General features: G+C 39.4%; 1 protein-coding gene across 1 annotated transcript in view; it reads left to right on the top strand.

The window, feature by feature from the left end:
* The window catches only part of LOC135218615 (exportin-1-like), a 73289-nt gene that overhangs the window by 23850 nt on the left and 25159 nt on the right, over positions 1–24280 (top strand). The window contains 5 exon segments of the mRNA XM_064255049.1: positions 6704–6810; positions 7808–8038; positions 12417–12536; positions 12707–12835; positions 23948–24103. Coding sequence (XP_064111119.1) covers positions 6704–6810; positions 7808–8038; positions 12417–12536; positions 12707–12835; positions 23948–24103 — 743 coding nt within the window.

Below are 24280 nucleotides of genomic sequence, written 5' to 3'. Positions count from 1 at the left end.
AAGGCAATTTATCCCGAAAATAACCATTTTTCAAATTCTATCTCCCTTGATATTTAATATTAAGACCTGGGATTACTACCATTTATAGACCTGATGTACACCTCCAATCAAATGAGTTTTTTTTTTTTAAATAAACCCTATAAATGGGGGGGAAGACGAAAAAAAAAAAAATTGGAAAAAGGGCTTTATTTGATTGTTCTATAATGTCTTTCTGAGTTATATACCAAATTTCAGTGCTATAGCTTTAAAACTAAGTGAGAAGATAGATTTTGAAGGTCAATAAATATAGTTTTGAGATACGGGCGTTCAAAGTTTTCCTTTGTATTTTTATAAAGACAATGTTAATAAATATGATTATTATGAATGCATATTTCTGTTTTGGGTATTAATAAACCAAAACTAATGTTATCATAATTTAATCATAAATGATGATCTGTTTGCTCATATATCGTAGCCTTGGGCACTGCGTCAGGCAAGACGGGGCACTCCTTTCTATGCAACTCTCTCTCTCTCTCTCCCTCACTAACTCTGCTTATTACAGCGAATTTTCTTCTGTATGTTAGCGAGGTGTTTTCCTTGTATTTTCCTCTTTGCCATGATGAAAATCTTACAGAAACAAAGATAAACAGACGTAAAATCAAGAGAATGTCAGATGTGAAACTCGAATGTGTACTCACTTTTTACAAAGACAATGTTAATAAATCATGATTATTATGAATTTCATATGCCTTTTTGGGTATTAATAAACCAAAGTTATGTTATTTATCATAAATGAAGATCCCTTTGCTCAAAGAACCGTAGCCTGGGGTACTGCACGACGTGCGTCAGGCAAGACGGGGGCTTCTTAACTATGCACCCCTCCCTCTCTCTTCACTAACTACGCTAATATCGCATGTATTTTAATATCCTGTAATCATATTAAGGCCATTTTCTTCGTTTGTATGTTAGAGAGATGTTTTGCTAGTCTTTTCCTCATTTGCATGATGAAATTCTTGCCGAAACAGAGATAAAAGCCAGCGAATGTCAGAGGTGAGACCCGAACGCACACACTACAAGAGGTTCTCCTAGCACTAGAAAGTAGTAAACTGACTAATTTCCCTCCTGCCGCCTCATGTAACTACAGACGTCATTGCTCACAATTTCTTTGACTAAATATCAAAATTTACGATAAGAAAAATTGCATTTTCTTGTACTGATCAATGTTTTTGGCTTATTGAGTTGCGTTCACTAATTACCCTGTATCTACGAAAATAAGATGAATTTTGAAGAAATATTTTGTATATGTATTCTCCATGGCCAAACGAAGCTCCATGAATTTTTTCATGACTGCATTTTTCGCCCTATACCCCCATATATAAGGGTTCCGGCCGGTCCCCTTAAGTAGTCTTAAATGGGGTTCATTGCCAGCTGAAAGTTTCTCTAAGTACTTGTCTCTTCCCTTTTGAACATATTTAGGACGTTGATGAATATCCATTTGGTTGGGATTAACCTTCCCAATTCACTTTTCTGTCTCCTGTTGGTCGCCTCACAGACCCCCTCACTGTAGTTATTTGTTCTGTTATCTCCATCTAACCTTTTTTTTTTTTTTTTTTTTTTTTTTTTTTTTTTTTGTTTTTTTTTTTTTTTTTTTTGTTTTTTTTTTTTTTTTTTTTTTTTTTTTTTTTTTTTTTTTTTTTTTTTTTTTTTTTTTTTATGCATATTCCACATCTCCATCAGAAATAAAGGACTTTGTCTGCCTGCTCCATGCTGATTAGGGCGGTTAATATAATTGTCTTCGAACCAGTTTGGCACAAAACATTGACCAGTTACCATTTTTTCATGTACGTAATACAGTGTCGGGATTGCTGTTATATACAATGGAACTTCGACATACGAAAGTTCCTACTTACAAAAAATCCAAGTTTCGAAAGCAAAGACGAAGATTTTTTTGCCTCTATATATGAAAATAATTTAGGTTGCGAAAGGGTAAAGTCCAAGATTCGCCCGGACCACCAAGAACAATTTTAAAACTCAAGCGCCACCAACTGAGTAGACTCGCCACCTTCCTCCCACTCTCCCATTGGTTCCTGATGCTAGTCACTGCCATAAGATCCTGCTCTCTTATTGGTCAGTATCATGCCTCTATGTAAAGGCGTTCCTTGACCATTTTTTGCGGCAGCGTTATCGTAAACATCGGAATTAGTTTGTTCACATATATGTATTTTGCTTGTTCACGTAAATTCATGTTAGTGATTTCGCTTTTGTTGTACTGTAAGTTTTGTGAACTTAATTACGTTATTAACCATGGGTCCCAAGAATGTTGCTGAAGTTCACGGAAAGAAGAGGATGCTTTCTATGGAGAACGAAGATGGAGATAATCAAGAAGTGTTAATGTTTTCTGCCATTTGTTAATGTGTTTCGTAAAGTTTAATGTTAATGTTTTCTGCCATTTTTAATGTGTTTCGTAAAGTTAAGTGTTCATGCTCTCTGCCATTTGTCCTCCTCCTCTGTTGCCACTCAGAGATTGCCTCACTTGAAAGGAAAGGTTCCACATTTTACTACCTGAGGTACTACTGTATATAAATGCATGAGATCAAAATCATTTAACTGCTGTAATAGATTTTGAGACATGAAAAAGGCAGCTTCTGACTTCCACACTGGGAAAGGAATCTTTCATGATGGTAACCATCTCATACATCTTTGTATAGGTTGCCTACTGTTTGTTTTGTAAAAGCGCATACAGTACAGGGTAAACTAAACTCCGTTATTTTCCCTAACTGTGATGATATACACTTGATAAAATAGTTTTGGAAGTTGCTCTCTCCCAAATGCAATAATCCGTTCATTGTTTGTCCCTCTATCCATCAAGCAGAAATTTTCTTCTGTTTTTGGGGTCAGTGTATACAGGTATTCTCCTACTTACGATGGGGTTAGGTTCCGAAAAACCCATCGTAAGTTGAGAAAATCGTATCTCGGATATAGCCTAGCCTACACTAAGTTAATCAGTACCATATAGGCTAGGCTATATACACATATATGGAAGATTAGCCTACACTACACACCAAGTATACCTATACATATAATAAGGTATATTAATTATAATATCAGCTAGTTCGGGTGTTTTTCAATGCAGATTGACTTATGATAATTAAGTATAAAAAGAAACTTAATAATAAGAACAAGGATCAGACTGTAGCGTAAAGGGTACTCACCAAGATTCGGTCCGTTGTCGGCATACATGATCGGTGTCAGGCTGTTCATGGCTACTATAACTAAAGATCGGAAGAGGAGGATGATGATAAAGCAGCAGGATCATCAATTCGCTCTTCCTCAGATAGAATTTCTTCTTCTGTTAGTTCAGGTGTCTCGAGGAAACAACTGTTCCGAGACGTACAGGATCGAGTCTCAAGTGAGGGGGTAGGGCTGGGGGAAGCGGAATGCACTGGAGTCGTTCTCATTGAAGAAAAAATCCATTGTAGGTTGCACAGTGCGTTTCTTCGTTCTTCATAAATAATCGGTAACATGCAGCACTGTCTTGATGAGCCCTCTGAACTTTGGCAAACCGTTCCTCGTCCCCATCCATTTCCACGTTAAAAGTTTCAGTCCTTGATCAAATAAAGCAAAGCCTCTGCCAGTTTTTTAGTCGTAAACGTTCGCTCCGGCTCTTTTATTTCTTCTTCCTCTTCTGCTTTTTTTTTTTCTTCTGCAAGTGCAATTAAATCCTCTGCCGTTAGCTCTACATCTTGCACATCTATAAGTTCTTGGATATCTTCCTCGTCAATTTTCTAAATCTAAACTTTTTCCCAAGTATCAAGATCTTTTTATTGATTTCCACTTCTTCTTCATTCTGATCGAAACCTTTAAAACGAGTTCACATACACTTTCAGCAGATTTTTCCAGACCCCATTCATACACTCTTTCTTTACCTCCTTCCACGCCCTTCCAATGTTCATAATGGAGTTAAGAACACTAAATTCTTTCCAGAAAGTTCTGAGATCTTTTCTCCTCGTTATCCGTAGCCTTGAACAGCCTGCGCAAACGTGTTCCGAAGATAATACGCCTTGAACGTAGCCCCAGCAGCACCCTGATCCCTGGGTTGTATGAGAGAAGTTGTGTTTGGTGGCAGAAACACAACTTTTTTACATTCTCGTTAATATCTCCGATGTGCTGAGGGTGGCCAGGAGCATTGTCGAGAATCAGAAGAATTTTGAAGGGGATGTTATTTTTCCTACAATGATCTTTCACTTCCGGAATGAAGCAATGAACGAACCAGTCCTCGAACAATATTGCAGTCATCCAAGCTTTTTTATTATGACGGTAATGCACAGGAAGTGTCTGCTTGTCGATGTTTTTTAAAGCCCTTGGATTTTCTGAGTGATAAATCATAAAGGGCTTAAGTTTATACCCCAGCCACATTTCCCCCCAAGCGAAAGAGTCAATCGATCCTTGTATGCCTTAAAACCCGGGCATCGCCGTTGCTTCTTTGTGGATGTAGGACCGTTGTGGCATAAGTTTCCAATAAAGTCAGGTTTTCGTCAACATTAAAGATTTGCTCTGGCAAGTAGCCTTCATTAACGACGATCTCGTGTAAAACATCCTTAAATTAGCGGCTCCGTCGGCATCAGCGCTTGCTGCTTCACCGCTAATTTTCACACTGTGAAAAATTATGGTTGGTTCTTGAAACGACGAAACCATCCATCCCGCACTTGCTGCAAAACTTTTGTTGTGGTTATCATCATAATTCTTCTTCAGTTCTTCAAAAAGCATGCGCGTTTCTTGTCCTTGAGATGGTGGATACCGTCGATTGCGATAAAGAACGTTCGTCACGTGCGATAAACCATGACTGCCTTTCCCGCTTCACGCTTGGTTTATTATTTTCAGTTTCTGCTCCAAAGTGATGGATTGCCTCTTCTTTTTTGCACTACCAGCAGGACACCTATTTGGTTGTTTGGCAGACCATAGTTTTTTGTTTTAATTTTCGGTACTTAAAAAAACACTCAAAAATCACAAACGAACACCGACCAAATGTTACTTGGTTCAAAACGAGCGCAAGTGAGGTCGAACTCATTGCCGCTGTACCTACGCCAGCCTCTCGCTCTCGGGCCAACATATCGTACAGCGTAGTACGCTGCTGCCAGCGCTCGCTGTGCGCGAAATTTAAAAATACGCATTTTCAACTTACTTTTTTTTTTATTAATTGCTAACCCCATCGGATTATCGTAAAACGGATTATCGTAACTCGAGCACTACCTGTACATCGTGTATTCATGATGTGTGGACCTGGATTTTCATGGGCCTGATTAACTTCACTTTGTTTTCTACAAATAATTTTTCACATTGCTTACCTGATTGGTAGCTATGCCATACCTGCCACAGACATTTTTTCAATGCACTTGTTGATATCTTACTTGAAGGCTCAAGTCTTTTCAGTCTGGTTTCTAGCATCAGTTATGACCTTTTCCACTTCGATGGCAACTGCTGAAAGTGGATGAGTATGTTTGCTGACCTGTTTGATCACCACTCTTTCTAACGTGTGAATTCTGGACTTGCACTTAAGTAACTTCTTCATGGCATCACCAAAACTTAACTTGCTCTTGTGTTATGCTTGGTTATTCAAACAGTTTAAAGAAATAGAATGCAGTCTGCCAAAGGTTTAAAGAGATAGAACATGGGTTTGGTACTGCAGCTCTAAAAGCAAAACAGACAGTCCCAAGAATGATGAAACAACCAAATGACTCAATAAGTGTAAATCCTTGTTTATACAGTATTAACACTTACAAATTTACAAATGATCTAAAGAAGCAGTTGGCAGCGCTGAATCAGTGGTGCTGTAATGGTGGTGCTGAACTGACCTATTCCCAGAGGAATATACTCTTGTTCTTCAAGAAAACATTGGTTATTAGGTAGTTATGATCACACATATAGATTGACTGTTTCTCGTTTCCATAAGTTATAAGCTGGCTTAGAAACTTATGATGAAGATAAAATTATAGTAAATATATGTTGAACTGGAACTTGGTAGGAATAAGGATAATTAAGATGCTGATAAAGCAGCTTCGATGTGTGTATTGATGAGCCAGATTTATAACATTAAATTAAAAATAGATTGTGGTGGTCTTCATTCTAGGGGGGAAATGCTGCATTGAAATAACAGTATCCCATCTTTGAATTGGTTCCACTTCTTAGATCTGCTTACGTATATTATGTATGATTGTCCATTTCCCCTATTATGATTGTCCATTTGCCCCAGTGTATAGAATTTAGAATTTATTGATGGTGCATATTACACAATGTAGAATGTATAGTTTTAGAAACAAAATCATTGAAGAATTTTGTCCACTGCCGTTTTCAATTTATTGAATTTTTTTATAGTAGTAATAATGACTAGAATAGAATATCAATATTGGTAATCAAGCTAAATGTATTTGTCAGCTTTATATCATGGAAGTATAGTTAACATTAATGGAAATTTTTTTATTGTGAACAGTTACTCTCTCTCTCTCTCTCTCTCTCTCTCTCTCTCTCTCTCTCTCTCTCTCTCTCTCTCGTCTCTCTCTCTCTCTCTCTCTCTCTCTCTCTCTCTCTCTCTGTGGTGTATTCAGTAACTTGTGGACAGCTCATTATGCTTAGCTTATAGTAGATTTTAATGTATAATACAGCTTCGATTATAGTGTGCAGTTTTTTTATGAAACTAGATAATGACTTTTTTTTTCTTATCCTTCAGGTATTAAGAAATACATTGTCAATGTCATCATAAAGCTCTCTAGTACACCAGAATCTTTGGAAAGAGAGAAGGTTTATCTAAATAAACTCAACATGATCCTAGTGCAGGTAAGCCAGTTTACAATTAGTAGATCAGTACATTGAAGTGTTGCAAATCCATGTTGTAGATGTTCCTGGAACTTGTGTTATGTAAGTTTTAGCTTCAGCGAATTGCAGTTTTGGACACAATCTTTAGGAAATATTGGCAGAATTTTCAATCTTTTAAATATTTAAACTTTCTAAAAGCTTCTGATAATTTTATTTATCAACACAAACCCTTCAGAACAGCCCAGTGATGTTAACTGTATAACCTGGCTTTACTACTTGACATATTAGTGCTTGTAGTAATTTTGTCAGTGTCATTTGCCCTATGTTCCAAAGGCTGATGAAGTTTATCAGTTTACTCCAGGTATCAGCCTGTTAGTGTGATATGTATTGTAGTGCTTTCTTTCGAGATTTAACCAAAAAACAAACAAAAAATTTCTTGTGTCCCAGTAAATTCTTGATTCCATAAATTCTGCAACCTATTGAAGACTTATCTTTTAAAGGACTCTATTATCCCTCTAATCCTCCAAAAGCCATTTGGTTCTCGTGGATTACTGATGTATAATGCCTACTCAACCTCAGAACCCCTAACATATTGTCCCAGAATCACTGAGTATGTCATTTCAGCAATCTTTTATTTCTAATAGGAAATGAGGAATTATATATATAAAAAAAAAAACAGGTGATGCATAGGATATCAGTTACCATCATATGTTGATTAGAATAGATTCCAATAGAAAACAGGACATGAGGACTACCTCTGCAGTATCCTCATAGTATAGCAAGTTTAATTTTCCAAAGTAGACAAATTCTTTGTGGTAATATTGAAGGAAAGTTGGCACTTTATATACTAATCTTTTACTCAGATGGATTAAAGGAAATATGTTAGTATACATATTAGGCCAGCTTCTGAAGTCTGTGGTATGGTAACTCAGACTTAAGTTGTCTGTTATTGTGAATGTAAACTTTTGAAAGAAAGCCATCTTGATCTCATTTCAACAATTTATTCATTTATTTACAGATTTTGAAACGTGAGTGGCCTAAGAACTGGCAGTCATTTATTCCAGACATTGTTGGGGCTAGTAAAACCAATGAATCCATGTGCCAGAACAACATGGTCATATTGAAATTATTGTCAGAGGAAGTGTTTGATTTCTCCACTGGCCAAATGACACAAACTAAAGCCAAACATCTCAAGGACACTATGTGTTCAGAATTTCAGCAAGTGTTTCTTCTTTGTCTTTTTGTTATGGTAAGTGGTTTGTCGATTTATTACGAGTGTCCAATTGTACGTTGTGGTCTAGCAACTTCTTTTATATTAAGACGTCAAAATTTGAGTACATTGTAATTATTCAATTGTATTTGTGAAGAAAAAAAAAATGCTGTTATATCTTTAATTTCAGTAAAATGTCCTGCAGTAATTTTGCTCAGCTACCTATGGAACTTGATACGTAGACTTGATACGTGGAACAACTTAGGTCTTAATATTAGGATAAATCTTCTTGTGCCGGCTGGAAACCGGTTAAAAACAATTAAAGATCATAAATGCAAGGAATCTGTGGCATCTGGTATCCGATATGTATTTGAGGTGGAAGTAAGTCAGATACTGCACTTGAACCTAGTGACACATGAGTTTCAGCAACCTCCTTGGCGAATAAACATTCGCTTTGCTCTCCTCCTACCCCGTGCTGATTTTTTTTTTTTTTTCTTTCTTCACGCCTGTACTGTTGTTTTAAAAGTTCTATCCAGTCTAAGCATGTCCCATGACTGTCAACATATTCATCATCAACTGTTTTAGGTATATGCTGCCCTGTCTCTCAGGGACATTTCAATATGTTTTATTTCTTCTTCATTGATATATTTCTAACTTGCTGCATAGTAGGCTTTAGTATGTCATTGTTCTTTTTTCTCTAGCACCTTTGTTCTTTTTTCTCTAACACCTTCTAGGTGTGCGTAACGATATATTTTTATTTTTTTCATTTACTGGCTAGACAATATTTTGTTTCAGCAACACAATATCTAGGAACATGGTAATGTTTTAGTTTGTCAGATTTTGTGTAGGTCAAGACTATGGGTTCATGTTGCAGACAAGGGTATGTGCGAGGATTTGTTTTACTAAACATGAAAGTTTTCCTTCACTTTTTCAACACGAATTTTGATGGCAGAAGCTCTCTGATTGCTTTGGTCCCAACTACTTGCTCAGGACCAATCAGAAGTTTCCGTATATTTTCCAACAATGGTGCAGGCCTGAGTCATATGGCGTGCGCACTCCCTTCCTTTACATATGTTTCTTTTCCTTCTCTCAAGGTGGGAGGTTACTTCTTTTCCTGAAGGGGAAGGCTTATCATTTGTTTCTTTTCAGGCTCTACAGTTGTCAGCATCAGCCCTGCTTCTCGCCTTGCAGTCGGTCAGCTGTGGGTTTCACTCAGATCCTGGGAGCCCCCTCTGTGTTCGCTTCCCTCTCCCAGAGTTGCCTCTTCACTAATTATTGGTATGCTCGTTGGTGATGTTGGGGGAGCTTGGAACCCCATCAGTGCTGATGGCAGTGTTCCTTTCAAGAATCTGAGTCCCTTCTCCGAGGTGACCTGCGAAGTTTACGTCGTCATTCAGGGGTACCAATCTAAACAGACAACTTCTCCAATGCATCTTCATCTGCTTCTCTGGTGTCTTGTTTGCCTTCGTTCACTTGTCATCACAATTTTTTTATTAATCCGCTATTACAATGTTTTCTGCTTTTGTAAGAGTAGTCTTCCTTGTGACGTCGTGGCTAGTTCTTATAACGACATAGTTTTGATCGAATCTGTGTTTCAAGAAAAGTGCTACCCATCTTCTGCTACCTCAGGCGTTCAAATTTCTCGGGAAATTCTTCGCTTTCCTTCACATGTACGTGTACTGGTGAGGCCCTCTTCTCTTGGTGCTCTCTCTCCCTTGTCTGCAAGCGGGGATTTGTCTTGTGTGGGGAGCTTCTCCTCAAGAACCTGCAACTCGAGCTCCAGGTGCACGATTTCCTCAGTCAGCGAGTTGGAGAGATAACCAGTGTCACCTATACTAGTTGTGGGATTTTCCCAAACTAGTATCTTCTCCCGTGTATCTTCTGACACTTTGGTAGGAGCAACCAATTATCCTGTTCATGGCTTGGAAGCCCATCCAAGTTCAGTTTTCTGCGGAAACCAAGACTAAGGATGCTTACTATTATTGATTTTCTTCAGAACTCCCATCCGAAGATTTTCTCCAGTTTGAAGTAGCTGTGAAGGATTCTACGGCGTACTAGCCAGAGTTAATGCAGTTTCCTTTGTTGGACGTTAGCGATTCTGGACATTCTGGGATGTGTTTCCAGCATAGGTGTTGTCGCCTTGACACTCGCACGTTCGTGTGTTAGTCACCTTAGTTCCAATTTATAGACGTCCATGGATGTGTTTCCCAAGAGCTGTAATGTAGTCTTCCTCTCATGGACGTGAATCTCCCCTTCATTTACACAGATATGTTCCTGTGGAAGATGATCTTTGCACTTCTGCATTTCGGAAGTCTCATGTTCGCCTTCAAGTCGTGGCACACCCGCGTACGTGACTTCACGGTCAGAGGTGGACGCACATACATGACTAGAAAGCTGTAGATCAACACTCTCGTTCCAGGGAGGAGGCTATCTCAAGATGTTACGGCCGGGTGTGGATGTTGCCTTGGTGGTATCCTACAGACATTCCATATCTTCTGTGTACGAGATTCAAATGGACCCTTGTCCTGTGCAATGCCATTGGTCGCAGCAAATGGATGTTACCCTCGTAACATCCTGATCATCTACATACAAGATCAATCTTCCAACTGTTGTATCCTTCATAACAAGTCTATGAATTCATTCAGTCAGGCCCTATGGCCTTCATTGTGGGAATTGACAGTCTTTGTATTGACCTGAAGACTTCAGCCCTTCTCAGGTAGGAAGAATTCTCGTTTCAGCTCCAATGTATGATGCTATTCTTCAAACTGCCCATAGGTAGTGAAGAAGGAGAAAAGGGAAAGAAAAAGAGACAAGTCAAGTAAGTTGGTACAGGGAAAAAGTTCATCATCCTTCCATAGTCTTAAAGTCTTCTAGGTCTAGACTCAAATACCTAACCAGCTGAGTAGAAGTATGGAGTTAGAAAATAATTCTACTTGCATCAGAAAAACGTCTTGTATGATCAGAATCGAATCCTTCTTTGTAAGCGTAAGGACAAATGGTTCCACAGAACTTTACTGTAAACCAGGGGTGTCAAACTCATGGCCCGCGGGATGGTCTTGAGTGGCCCACGAGGTGCCAAGACATTTTTCAACTAGAGCTACTATAACTGTTTGAACTGAGGAAAACTTAACTAAAGCTACTAAACTGTTGAAACGAGACATAAGTTTTACCTTTCATTCATATGATAATTTATTAATTTATTTCATATTATAATTGCTGGTAATAAGGCTCTTTTATTGCAAATCTTAATAAATGAGTCATACGGAATAAGTAATTACCAAATCTTTGATGGCCCTCAAGACCATAACCAAGTGCATAATTGGCCCTCGAAAGGATTTGAGTTCGACATCCCTGCTGTAAACAAACCAACCTATTGACCAGCTGTAACTACTTTGGGTCAAAGTAGAAGTGTTAGGTCAATATTCGTGTAGCAACAATTTGGATTGTTGCTACTAGAATATTGACCTAACACTTCGACTTTGACCCAAAGTAGTTACAGCTAGTCAATAGGTTGGTTTGTTTACAGTGAAGTTCTGTGGAACCATGGCTCTTACGCTTACAAAGAAGGATTCAATTCTGATCATACAAGGCGTTTTTCTGATGCGAGTAGAATTATTTTCTAACTCCATAGATGTACTATTGAGACCTACTCAACTGGTTAGGTATTTTAAGTCTAAACCAAGAAGACTTTAGGACCATGGAAGGATGATGAACTATATCCCTGTACCCACTTAGTTCACTTCTCTTTTTCTTTCTCTTTTCTCCTTCTTCAATACCTATGGGCAGTTTGAAGAATAGCATCATACACTAGAGCTAGCATGATGCAGGTGAGCGTTGCAGCCATACTGTTACAGCACTTTTTATATTCCATGAAACATAAATCTGCTTTTCAGTAGCTTCAACTCCTTTCCCCAGCAAGGCTAACATTGTTTGTTGCTTGAACAGATATAGTTCCTTTTGATTTTGTGTACCAAACCTCCAGTCGGTTCAGGATTCTCTTACCTCCCTAAAAATGAGTATCCTATTGTTAAGACCAAAGGGTTGTTTCGCACGTATGAACAAATGACAAATTTTTAATCAAGTTGTATTTTTCATAGCTAACAGTCCTGATGTCTAGACGTAGACTGCCCACCTCTAGCCACCCCTCTTATGTTTCATCCTGGCTTTGAAATAAAGACTAATGTGTCAATAGGTTCAAGCATAGTCTCTGACTCTCTTCCACCTCTACGTATCGGATACCAGATGCCACAGGTTCCTTGCATTTACAATCTTTGTTTTTGACCAGTTTCCAGCTGGCACCAGAAAATTTATCCAAATGTTAAAACCTCGGCTTTGTTAGCTGAAAAATACAAATTAGTAAAAAAAAATAAATGAATAAAAAAAATTATCATTAATCTTTTATATTTATTTTTTTCAGGAGAATTCCCAGAATCCAACTCTAGTTAGTGCAACTCTGGAAACCTTATTGAGATTTTTGAACTGGATACCATTAGGATATATATTTGAAACAAAATTAATAAGCACACTCATATATAAGGTAATAGTCTATTTTCTCTGTTCTGAAAACAAAAATTATGCATTAATCATGGGGATCAAACAGGTTAATGCTGTCATTGTAACCAAGACTCAAGGGTTGATAATTAAAAAATGGTAAAGAACTATATTTTTCCTTTGACATTTATAATTAGCAACTTTTGTTTCTTTCAGTTTTTGGGTCTGCCCCTTTTCCGCAATGTAACTTTGAAATGCTTGACGGAGATAGCAGGAGTTGCAGTGCCCTCATATGATGAATCATACATCATGATGTTTTCGCAGACTATTGCTCAGCTTCAAGAGGTGAGCTGTTTTAAGAGATAATTTTTTTTTTCTTTCCTCCTTGAAACAACATCTGTAATTACACCTGTCCTTGGGTTAGCCTTGTGAATTGATGAATTTTACCCATTCAAGTTTGAAATACCAAATTTGTTCATTGCTATGAAAATAAACTTTAGTACAAAACACGGTTTGTATACAAACGCTTTAATCATATATGGTCTTGCCTCCAATGAATGAAACCATTGTTGCACAAACTCTACCATACCTAGAAGAGTTAGGTATGTCCACATCCACATTCCCTTTGCTTATCCTTCGGGGTAATCCAAGAAGTAAACATCGTTATTGTCACTCTGCCCAGGAACATTCTTTTTGCTTTATAACCATTCTGTCATTATCTGAATATATTCACATATTTGTTAACTTTTGCTCTGCTTTTGTATGTTTAGTGTCTAAGATTCATCTCTCTTGCTATTGAAATTTGTAGATGCTGTTTAGGCCCACTTCATAAGTGCCAAGAAAAGGTACAAGTGCCATCATATGTACGGAGTGCTCAGGTTCCTACATAGTTTTAATTGATTATATATTGTATGATTGTGATTGGTATTTTATGCATTGTTGAAATATGGTGGGTGTCCTATATATGGACAGCATATGGTTGATTCTATAAGGTGTCTGTTGATGTATTTAAGTTGTGTTGTGACGTCATAGAGAAGATGGCGACGGCGTTGGGGGGATGTAAACAATATTAAGTGGAGTAGAAGGCACGTGCTGATGGTGTGTGGTTGGTAGGGGAGAGCTCTCTGTCTGGTAGGAGTTTTTGGGTCGTAAGTCTTGTTGTTCTAAGGTGATTTCTGGAGTATACTGAAGTTGGAGAAACCTTAGAGGTGGGTAGATTATTCATTTGTGTAAATAAAAGGGGTTAGGCTAGGGTAAAATTCAAACTGGTAGCAGAGCGTGGTTGATCAAAGATGCCTGGATCCGACAGTGAACAAAAGGAGACTACTAGATGGAGAAGGGAATGTCCTAGGTTTAGTGGGATACAAGAAGAATACAAAGAATGGAAAGGTCAAGCCGAAGATTGGCTATTGTTGTATGGAGAAGATACAAATGAGAATGAGCTTAAAAGGGAAAGCCCGAGAGCTAGTGGAAGCATTAGATAGAGATAAACTTACTGGTACAGAGGGTCTAAAGTTAATCCTAGAGAAACTAGATGAAGCCTATCTAAAAGACTCGGTAATGGAGAATTACGGCAGAATAAAAAGATACCTTCTAATAAGAAGAGAATCTAGTGAAAAGATGGCGGACTGTTTAATTAGATACGAGAAGGCAGCATCTGAGTGTGAAAGAGCAATGAGGAAAGGCGCGCTTGAAGGGGAAGTCAAGGGTTATGTAATAGACCAAGCAAATCTCACAGAAAATCAAAAACAAATGGTATTATCGGCTTGTGGGCAAGAAAAGCTAGAGTATGAAACAGTGTCGCAAACAATGAAAAGACTATTTGAGGGATTAGGGACTAAAGAGGAACGGGAATGGTGGGGGTCATCAGAAGGCAATGCCAGTTCTGGGAGAGGGAGGGAAAACCAGAGTTATCGGGGAAGATGGAACCGAGGCAGGGTTGGTAGAAATCCTATAAACAAAGAAGGGAATGTAACAATATGTGCAATATGCACCTTGGAATGGCATTGGGCTAGGGATTGTCCTCAGAATTTTCGTAATAGGAAGAAAACTGAAACAAGACGAAAAGAAAATAAGCTGAAAACAGAAACTGGGACAGAAGAGGAGGAGGTTTATGTAGGAGAAGTTAATAAAATAGTGGAAGCGTCGTGGGAGGTGGTTGATGCAATTTTGGACACGGTGTAAATCAACATTTTATATATTCAACTTAACCTGTCAGATATATACTTAGCTGTAGACTCCGTCGTCCCCGACAGAAATTCGAATTTCGCGGCACACGCTACAGGTAGGTCAGGTGATCTACCGCCCTGCCGCTGGGTGGCAGGAATAGGAACCATTCCCGTTTTCTATCAGATTTTCTCTGTCGCCGGTATTGTAAACATACGTTTTTGGTACCTCCTGACTTGATTTTCGTTTTTCATCGCCATCGATCTTTTGGGCTGTCTTTTGCAGGGAAGTACTGGGTCTTTGGTTTGGCATACGCCGCGTTCCAGCAGCCAGGCGCGAGCCGCGTTCCAACTGCCAGGCGCGAGCTGCGTTCCGACACCAGGCGCGAGCTGAGTTCCAACACCAGGTGCAAGCCGCGTTCCAGCAGCCAGGCGCGAGCTGCGTTCCAACACCAGGCGCGAGCCGCGTTCCAGCAGCCAGGCGCGAGCTGCATTCCAACACCAGGCGCGAGCAGCGTTCCAACAGCCAGGGGTGAGCCGCGTTCCAACACCAGACGTGAGCCGCGTTCCAACACCAGGCGCGAGCCCCGTTCCAACAGCCAGGCGCGAGCCCCGTTCCAACAGCCAGGCGCGAGCCCCGTTCCAGCAGCCAGGCGCGAGCCCCGTTCCAGCAGCCAGGCGCGAGCCCCGTTCCAGCAACCAGGCGCGAGGCGCCAGAGTTCCTTCCTTCAAGCGCAAGGCGCTAGAGTTCCTTTCTGCTGATCCGCAATCTTCTAAGAAGCGTGAAAGGAGCCTTCTAAGCAAGTAGAGCTTAGGAGGCATAAGGAACTTTCCAGGCGCGAGGCTTCTCTTTTTAGTTTTTAGCAAAATTAGCCTTCTCCTGGCAAAGGCGCAAGATGTCGCACAGGCGGCCGTCGCTTTTGTTAGGATGATTCTGATACTGAGAGAAGCCCTTCTCCAATATTCAGAAGACTGCTGTAACAGGCAGTTCCTCTCAGTGTGGACTCTCTCCTTCATTCATACTCTTCCCTCATTATGACGAGGCAAGAGCTACGGGAGTTTTTTCTTAATAAGAATCTCATCTATTTGGCGTTCGGGAATGACTGCTTAAAGGGAACATCAATCTTCCTTCCGTAAGCTCAGGATCTGAACAGGAATCCTGTCCCTTCCGCGATTTCTATGGAAATCACGAAGACTTATCGAGTTCCTGGATTAACTTTCTTCCTTAGGAAGATATTAAACGTATTGTCAAGTAAGTGCATTACACATAATTAACAAAAAATGTATACTCTTTGTATCTTCATGGGTTAGTTCTCATTGACAAAGATCTCGATACATCTTATTGCGTAAGCATATAAGCTCTCTTGGACAAGATTCGGAGGAGCTCTCATTCATTGATTAGAGAGACTTCCAGGTAATAGATGCGTAGAATACGTCCTTATGTCCGAGAGAATAGGAAGCTTGAGAGATTCTCTTCGATCCTCAGTACTCACTTGGGATCGCCTTCGGCTAATACTAAATCGTTCTATTGACGAAAAGAACAAAGATAGTAAATTTCCATTCTCTCTCTGCTCGGTGAGGAAAGAATGTAGTAGAGAATATGGTGTATAGGACTACTGTATGGTCAAGTCATATGCGCTTAACGTAGTTACCTCTATGGTTGGCAACTGAATTCCCTGTATCCTTCCAGGAGTTTCCTAGGTAAGGACTACGCTTAAAGGGTTTGTTACGACAACACCGACTCAGCTTCTGTATTTAACGAAGGTTGTTTCGCTTAAATATGCATTATTGAGAACTTCCTTAGGCTCGATAATAATTTTATAATATTCCTTCATTAAATGGAGTAACTGGCAACTCAGGAAGTACGGCGAGACAGCGATTGAAGGCTGCTGTCACTGTAGGCCAACACAGTACCATCTGGGTCTCGGTCATGAGCGGTTGGTTACATTTCTCTCTCCTACGGGATTTACTGGCTAACCGTATCTCTCCCCTACAATCACGGACTTAGCCTCGAATGGAGAGGATTTGAAGGCAAACATGAATAACATTGTCTGCATTTTGCTAAAGAAGCTTTCAATAGAAAGTTTTCTCGCAACCTTTCAATGCTGTTTACTGCAATGTAACAGAATTATAGAGGATTCTAACGCGGCAGAGCACTATATTATATAATGCTCTCATGCTTACGAAAGCATAGCTGTATTAGAGAACGGAGCATGCGCAGTGAGATGGATGAGTCTGATGGGAACCGTTTTCTTCGTGGCAGAAGTTTGTTTCCCTGAATGGACTATATTACACCTATAAGTTTTTTTTTTTCCTACCAAGAATGGCAATAACATATGAGAGGGTGCCGGGTACCATGACAGAGGTACAGAGGTTCTGGCACATAGTCTAAAGGAATTACAAGCAATTTAGGTGACTTGATAATTTCTCGATATAGCGAGTTGTTAACCGGAGGGTTCAGTAGCCTCTCTAACAGCAGGCTCGGTAACTTCACGATTCGTTCCTGATTTTGTTCCCCGGCTACTGGAGGAGGGTTCGATCCCAAGGAGGGACAAAATGAATTTTTAAATCAATTAGGCCAATTCCACAGCTCTCTCATATCTCAAGGAGCATCGAGAATCTCTCTTTTCGCCCCTGTTCACGTTAACAAGAGAGAACCTGTTTGGAACACAGACACTGAACGTAACGATCCTTAAGAGGTTTGCTGCACGATGTTGCACGTCCGTGAGAACCTTCTTGATCGACGATAATAACTATAACGTCTGTCTAATATTAGTTGGAAAGAGAGTTGTGGAAACCTGCGAGACGTCTTCTTCATAGATCTCTTCGCAATGTTGAAGACGAAGAGGCTTCCTCTAGACTGCTTCCTTATTCTCGATCCAAGAGCGGTAGCAAGATACGCCATCCTTTAGTTTGAAAGGGGAATAAACATTAGTCTTTTTTTCCCTATATATATAAATTCTTAACAGATATATTAAGATAATTAATGGCGTCAGAGGAAGAGGAGATGATGCTTTTCGCCCCTTTTTGGCCTTCGAGAGGCTGGATTGACAGAGGTCACGTCCTTCTTACAGCACTTTTCTAAAGGCTTTCCCAAGAGAGTCCGTCTACTCTATCAGCCTCACTTAAAAAGGACCTTAGAACCTCTTCACTCCACTCTGAGTCTGTCTGCATGCAGACTGATGAGAAGTTGACATGAATGAGAGGTTTTTCAAGGTGAAAGACAGTGTCATGTGATCCACATGACGGTTTTCTTCCCTTTCTGAGAGAAGAATCACCTTTGTATATATCTGCTATCAAAGAATACAGTAGCAGGCTATACTCCGTCTCTGCAAAGGGACTTAGAGATAGCAAGGGACTAAGATCTACGGGATCTTATACGATACCTCGATACGACCAAGAGTAGGATATCATGTACTTCGAGTTGAGATATTTTCGTGGCCCGCAGATTCCTTGTTCCGACTAGTTGGAACTTCTCCTCATCAAGCTTCTTTTAGAAATTTTATGAGGGAATTCATTTTTTCTCTTGACCTTACCAACTACCAAGAGGACAAGTGAATTTTTGTGTTTTGGTATCTCGCATCAGATTCAATGGAGATTCGGCGATAGGTTCTTGCTAGAATACTATGTCTGGCAAAGAACTAAAACCCTTCTAATCCTGGCTCAGAGCTTTGAAGTCAAGGGGCTTTCCCAATTGATAAGGGAAGAAATAGAAGGGTCTATTTGCCCGGGCAGGGTACGTAAGTTTTATCTTCAGCAGAAGAAATGGCTTAACGTTTGCCTACAGATTCGTTGGGATGCGATGAGGGCTTGGAACGCTTCCCAGAAGGTACTCAGAGGGACACGATAAGAGCTAAGAAAGCCTGGGTTCGCCCACTTTCAGCTCGGAGTCTCCTTCGAATTCCAGGCTCCTTCCCCTCCTTTGGGCAAGGAGAGGGAAGTTTCTGCAACGAGAAACCTCAACAGGTAGGAATAGATCTCGTTTGCAACGGAAGTACTCACGAAGGATCCTCCTCGGAGGAAGACTTCTCTCTTGTCCTGTTTAGATATCCTATCGTCTACTGGATGTAACTGGCTACAAACGCCTTCCCTCGTCCGAGGCCAGAGGCTCAAGGTGGAAGAGTTCCTTCCACCCTTCTCCAGTCTCCTGATAAACTTGTGGTTTGCTCAGGATCCTCGGGCAACGTAGCGCCAGCCAGGCACCAAATGCCAAACAGGCGAGAAACGCCTGAGGCAGACAGCTCAAATAAACGCTTTTATTGTCTGAGGTGGAGAAAGAGCGGGCCTCCAGCCTGGCGCAAATGCGCTAGAGACGAACAGATCGGACAGATGAGTGTGTCCGGTGTGGACATCGCCAGCCAACCTCAAGATTCCAGCCAAGCTCGAAGCTCCAGCGAAGGGGGAGGAGCTAGCCGGGCGCCAGGCGCCAAAAAGCGCTAGCCAGGCGCTAGGTGCCAATCAGGCGCAAGGCCCCTGCCAGGCTCCAGGCTTCATCCGGAAGAGATCTGTATCAAAGAACGCCCTGGTCTTTTTTGAGACATTGTGATCTCCAAAGCACTTGATAAGTGCCTTGATGATTCCTTCATTGTGATCTCCAAAGTTGAGAATTAAAAACGCAGGAAGTGCGAGCTTTTGCGAATTCTTGTTCTTTCCATAACAATATGTCATAAAGGACATATTAGCTGTCACATACGGGAGATGCAACTCTGTGTTGACTTCCCATTACCCGAAGGATGTCAAGATAACCTACGAGAGATCCTTCTCTCTTGGTTGATACGTGTCTGCGGATACGTTGCTGGGATAGGGAGCCGATACTGATCCTTAACTAGTGAGTTAAATTTTATTTAATGTCATGTTTTTCTTTGGGTTGTTTGAAAGGAGTTTGGGGATGTGTCTTTTCAATTTAAGCACTAACCCTCGTGTTAGGATCAGGTGATCAGGATCGGTGTAGATAAAATATGGAAGCTAACAGAGGAAGCACAATGGAGTAATGGCTTAATCGAAAAAGAAAAAGAGGAAATAAGAAAGTTACTAACAAAACTGATTGAAAATTGTGAGGTTTGTAAAAGATACAAAAGGAACCCCGCCAAACCAGTAGTAGTCTTTTCTTGGAGTAAAACGTTTAATGAAGTTGTAGCGATGGATGTGGGAGAGATAGTAGAGAGAAACCCCATAATTTCAGTGAGTTTTTGGAAACTTATTCTGAAATCTCGAGATGCCTGGCGTGTTGCTGTCGGGAAATGGTTTCCTCGTGGTACCATAAGGTGCTCATAATAAGAGTTATGGCACCAAAACCTACTTAACAGAGGCACCATTAACTGAAACTCGCAGCCATAAGTGCCATAAAGCCCAAGTTTCAGTTAACCCTCTTACGCCGACTGGACGTATTTTACGTCAACATTTTTTGTCTCCCGTGTGCCGACTGGACGTATTTTACGTCAACTTACAAAAGTTTTTTTTAGAATTCGCGGAAAAATACTTAATAGGCCTACCAGCCTAAAACTTTTGAATCACGCGCCTTGGGGATGCTGGGAGTTCACGGATCAAGGTGTTGTTTTGTTTACAATCGTTACGTAGGCGCGCAAGCGCGAATTTCTTTCTTGCCGCACTAAAAAGTATCTGTGACACATCTCTGAAATTATTTCGTCACTTTGACATAATTTTTGTACCATTGTAAATTAGCCGTTACATGAAGTATTATATATGAAAATGTGCGCATTTTTATGTAGAATACAACAATAAAATACTCATGATTGTAGCTTTTATCAGTTTTGATATATTTTCATATAAATAACGATAATTGCCAAAATTTCAACCTTCGGTCAACTTTGACTCTACCGAAATGGTAGAAAAACGCAATTGTAAGCTAAAACGCTTTTATTCTAGTAATATTCAATCATTTACCTTAATTTTGCAACTAATTGCAAGTCTCTAGCACAATATTTTGATTTATGGTGAATTTATGAAAAAACGTTTTACTTACGTCCGTGCGGTAACTCTTCCGAAAAAAATCATACATGCGATTGTGGTAATGTTTGGACCATTTTAAAATTGGCCGTTATATAAAGTTTTATATATGGAAATGTGCGCAATTTCATGCACAATACAACTAAAAACAACCCATGGTTGTAGCTTTTATCAGTTTTGAGATATTTTCATATAAATAACGATAATTGCCAAAATTTCAACCTTCGGTCAACTTTGACTCTACCGAAATGGTCAAAAAACGCAATTGTAAGCTAAAACGCTTATATTCTAGTAATATTCAAGCATTTACCTTCATTTTTGCAACAAATTGGAAGTCTAGCACAATATTTTGATTTATGGTGAATTTATGAAAAAAATAACATTTTCTTTACGTCCACGCGGTAACTCTTCCGAAAAAATCATACGTGCGATTGTGGTAATGTTTGCAGTATTTTAAATTAGCCGTTACATAAAGTTTTATATATGAAAATGTGTGCAATTTCATGTAGAATACAACAAAAAATAATTGAAGGTTGTAGCTTTTCTCATTTTTGAAATATATTTGCATATAAATCACGATAAATAGAAAAAAAACCACGTTTGGTCAAATTTGACTCTACCGAAATGGTCGAAAAACGCAATTGTAAGCTAAAACTCTTACAGTCTAGTAATATTCAGTCATTTATCTTCATCTTGAAACAAATTCGAAGTCTCTAGCAAAATATTTAGATTTATGGTGAATTTAAAAAAAAAAAATCTTTCCTTCCCTCCGCACGCGGATTCTCCGCCACAAATCTCCGAAATACGTACGTCCCATTCTCGGAATATTTGCTCCGTTTCATATTAGGCATTTCATAGAGTTTTATATATGAAAATGTGTGCAATTTCATGTAGAATAAAACTAAAAATATTTGAAGGTTGTAGCTTTTCTTATTTCCGAAATAATTGCATATAAAAAATATATATATAAAAAAAATTCGACATTTGGTCAACTTTAACTCGTCAGAAATGGTCGAAAACTGCAATTGTAAGCTAATACTCTTACAGTATAGTAATATTCAATCATTTGTCTTCATTTTGAAAGAAATTGGAAGTCTCTAGGACAATATTTAGATTTATGGTGAATTTTTGAAAAAAAAATATTTGTTTACGTCCGCGCGTTACGAATTCATGCATTATTTTGTGATAATATTTTCTCTGTGTTGCTTTTATCGTTTTACAATGTGTTATATACCAAAATGATCACAATTTAGTGTACATTACAAAAAAAAAGTAACTTGTTACCTTTAACCGTTTTGCGCACAGCGCGATTTAAATACAATTATATATGAAATTTCGTTTTTGCGCTATCATATATTGCATTATTTATATATGATAATGATAATTTTTTTCATTTCTGATGGTTGCATACTAAACTTCAGGCAATGACAAAAAAAGGAGCCAAAAATAAACTCTGAATCTTGAAAACTAAGCGTGCTGTGATTTTTTTGAAAAAAAATATTTTTTCCGCTTCCGCACTCACTCCGAAACCCCTCCGGCACACGGGAGACAATTTTTTATTTACCGCTCCGGCGTAAGAGGGTTAATGGCAGTTTTCGCTTATCGTCACCCAGCCAAGAACGGAACCCCCACCAATAACCGGGGACTACCTGTATTGTTGTATCAGGTCCGGTTTTGGTGACTAGGACTGTTCCATGGGTGTCCAGAATGAGTGTTCTGATCAGATGGCAGTTGTCAGAAAAGTATTAAAGACTTGTCACTGACAGGCAGCTTAGCAGAGGTTGTGTGCGAGTGACTCCTCAGGGAGCATTTGTCTAGTACCTGCCAAGCCTCTGATTAAAACTTTCCATTATGTATCAAACTTCGCAGTTGATATGTAATCCTACATCACTTCTGATGCCCAATCCTCGAGTGATTTCTTTTCCCAGCAAGAGCCACAGGTTTTGTCATGTATTCTGTTGGGACGGGACCCAGCTACTTTCAGAACGGCAGCTGACAGTTTAGTAGTACTTGCCATCCTGGAAACTCCCAAATAATGCTGGTATGACAGTCATCACCTTCTTCCACCTAGAGAGTTAGGTTCAATTGGGTTGTGGGCCAGGCTCCTCTGGTGGACGATTCTTATGAAGTCACATAGGTTTTATTTCAGATCCTCGGAGCTAGATGTGCTATAATATGGGATTGGGAAGAGTTTACCCATCTTAAAATACTTAAATTTATGAGGGGGGGGGGATTGCATTTTAGTATTGTAGACAAGGCTTTTGGAGTATCCCCATGAAAGTAACATGTAATTCATTGGTAAAGTTAAAACCTCAAAAGAAATAAGGTGTTGAAGGCAGTGATGTAAGTGTATGAGTCATAGTCAGACTACCAAGTCACAGAAAATCCAAATAAGTCATCTGACATTGTTGGAGTTGCCAGTTCTTCACAACAGGGTTAGGATCGAATCCCTTCAGCTTGGACTTGCTAAATAGTTGTCATCTTGTAGCCATGCATGGGACCCCAGTTCTGTCAAAGGAAGAAGCTGTTAAGTTAAGACATTGTTGTCGTAACTGTTGCCCCATTTGACATTCCCTCCCTTAGGCTGCTGTTAGCAAGGAAGGTGCTCTATCCTTGGAAAGAACAATTTCCTTATTTCTGCTTACAGGACATAAGATTTTTATCCAAGAACGGAATGTATACTCCTCCTGATATAATCATAAGATACAGTAATCCAGGTTACTGGCTTTAACATCTTTTTGATGGAAAAGAACCTACTAGCTAAGGACCATGGTATTTATGGTATTACATTTTACTTATACATTGATGACCCCTGATTACTGACTTGTTCATCCTCAAGTCCTCAGTTGGATAATGTATACTGCTTGCGACTAGGTCACTGACATTTTCGTATTCTGGCAATATATGACAATTGGAGTTGTGAAAAAACAAACAGGTATTGTAACATTTTTTTACAAAAATCGTATGGCAAGTGCCTCCCCTGAGACAGTACATGGTTATTGGAGTTGTGATATATCAAAATATGATATAATTCATTTGAAAATGTGAGGATGAAGCAGAGGCAGTACCAGTAGCAGAATGGAGCATGCCCATTAAGAATTTTTGGGAATTTAACTAATAGGAATCTATTGAGGCTGGGATTTGCATGTCTGCAGAACTAAAGCAAAATTTGGTTAATTTGGGAAAGAACTTGTCATGAAATATTTTTAATGAATGTTTATCAGTAGAATAATTTTTACTGGTCTCTGTCTTAGAGAATTTTTTTCACATCTTAGTTGAGCAGTATATGAAATCAAATAATGCAATGATAAAATTTTAATTCCAGATGCTTCCTCTAAGTACCAACATCAAAGATGCATATGCCAATGGTCAAGATGCCGAGCAGCAGTTCATCCAGAACCTAGCCTTATTTTTGTGTACTTTTCTAAAAGAAAGAGGGTCTTTGGTTGAGAAGGAACAACTAAGTGATTCTTTGCTCAAGGTGAAGTATGGCTTGTTCGTTGTGTTATGTCCCTCTTCCTGCCCTTCCTTTGAAGGGAAAAACTTTTGTATAGCAGGCAGAAGAAATAATGTAGTTTATGAGAAACTCAACATTAACGCTTACAGTTCAGTTTACAACTGCATGATCAAGATGAATTATCTTCTATAATTTAAGTAT

This window comes from Macrobrachium nipponense, chromosome 9 (assembly GCF_015104395.2).
Source record: "Macrobrachium nipponense isolate FS-2020 chromosome 9, ASM1510439v2, whole genome shotgun sequence".
Lineage (NCBI taxonomy): Eukaryota > Metazoa > Arthropoda > Malacostraca > Decapoda > Palaemonidae > Macrobrachium > Macrobrachium nipponense.
This window is presented reverse-complemented; position numbering and strand designations above follow the sequence as displayed.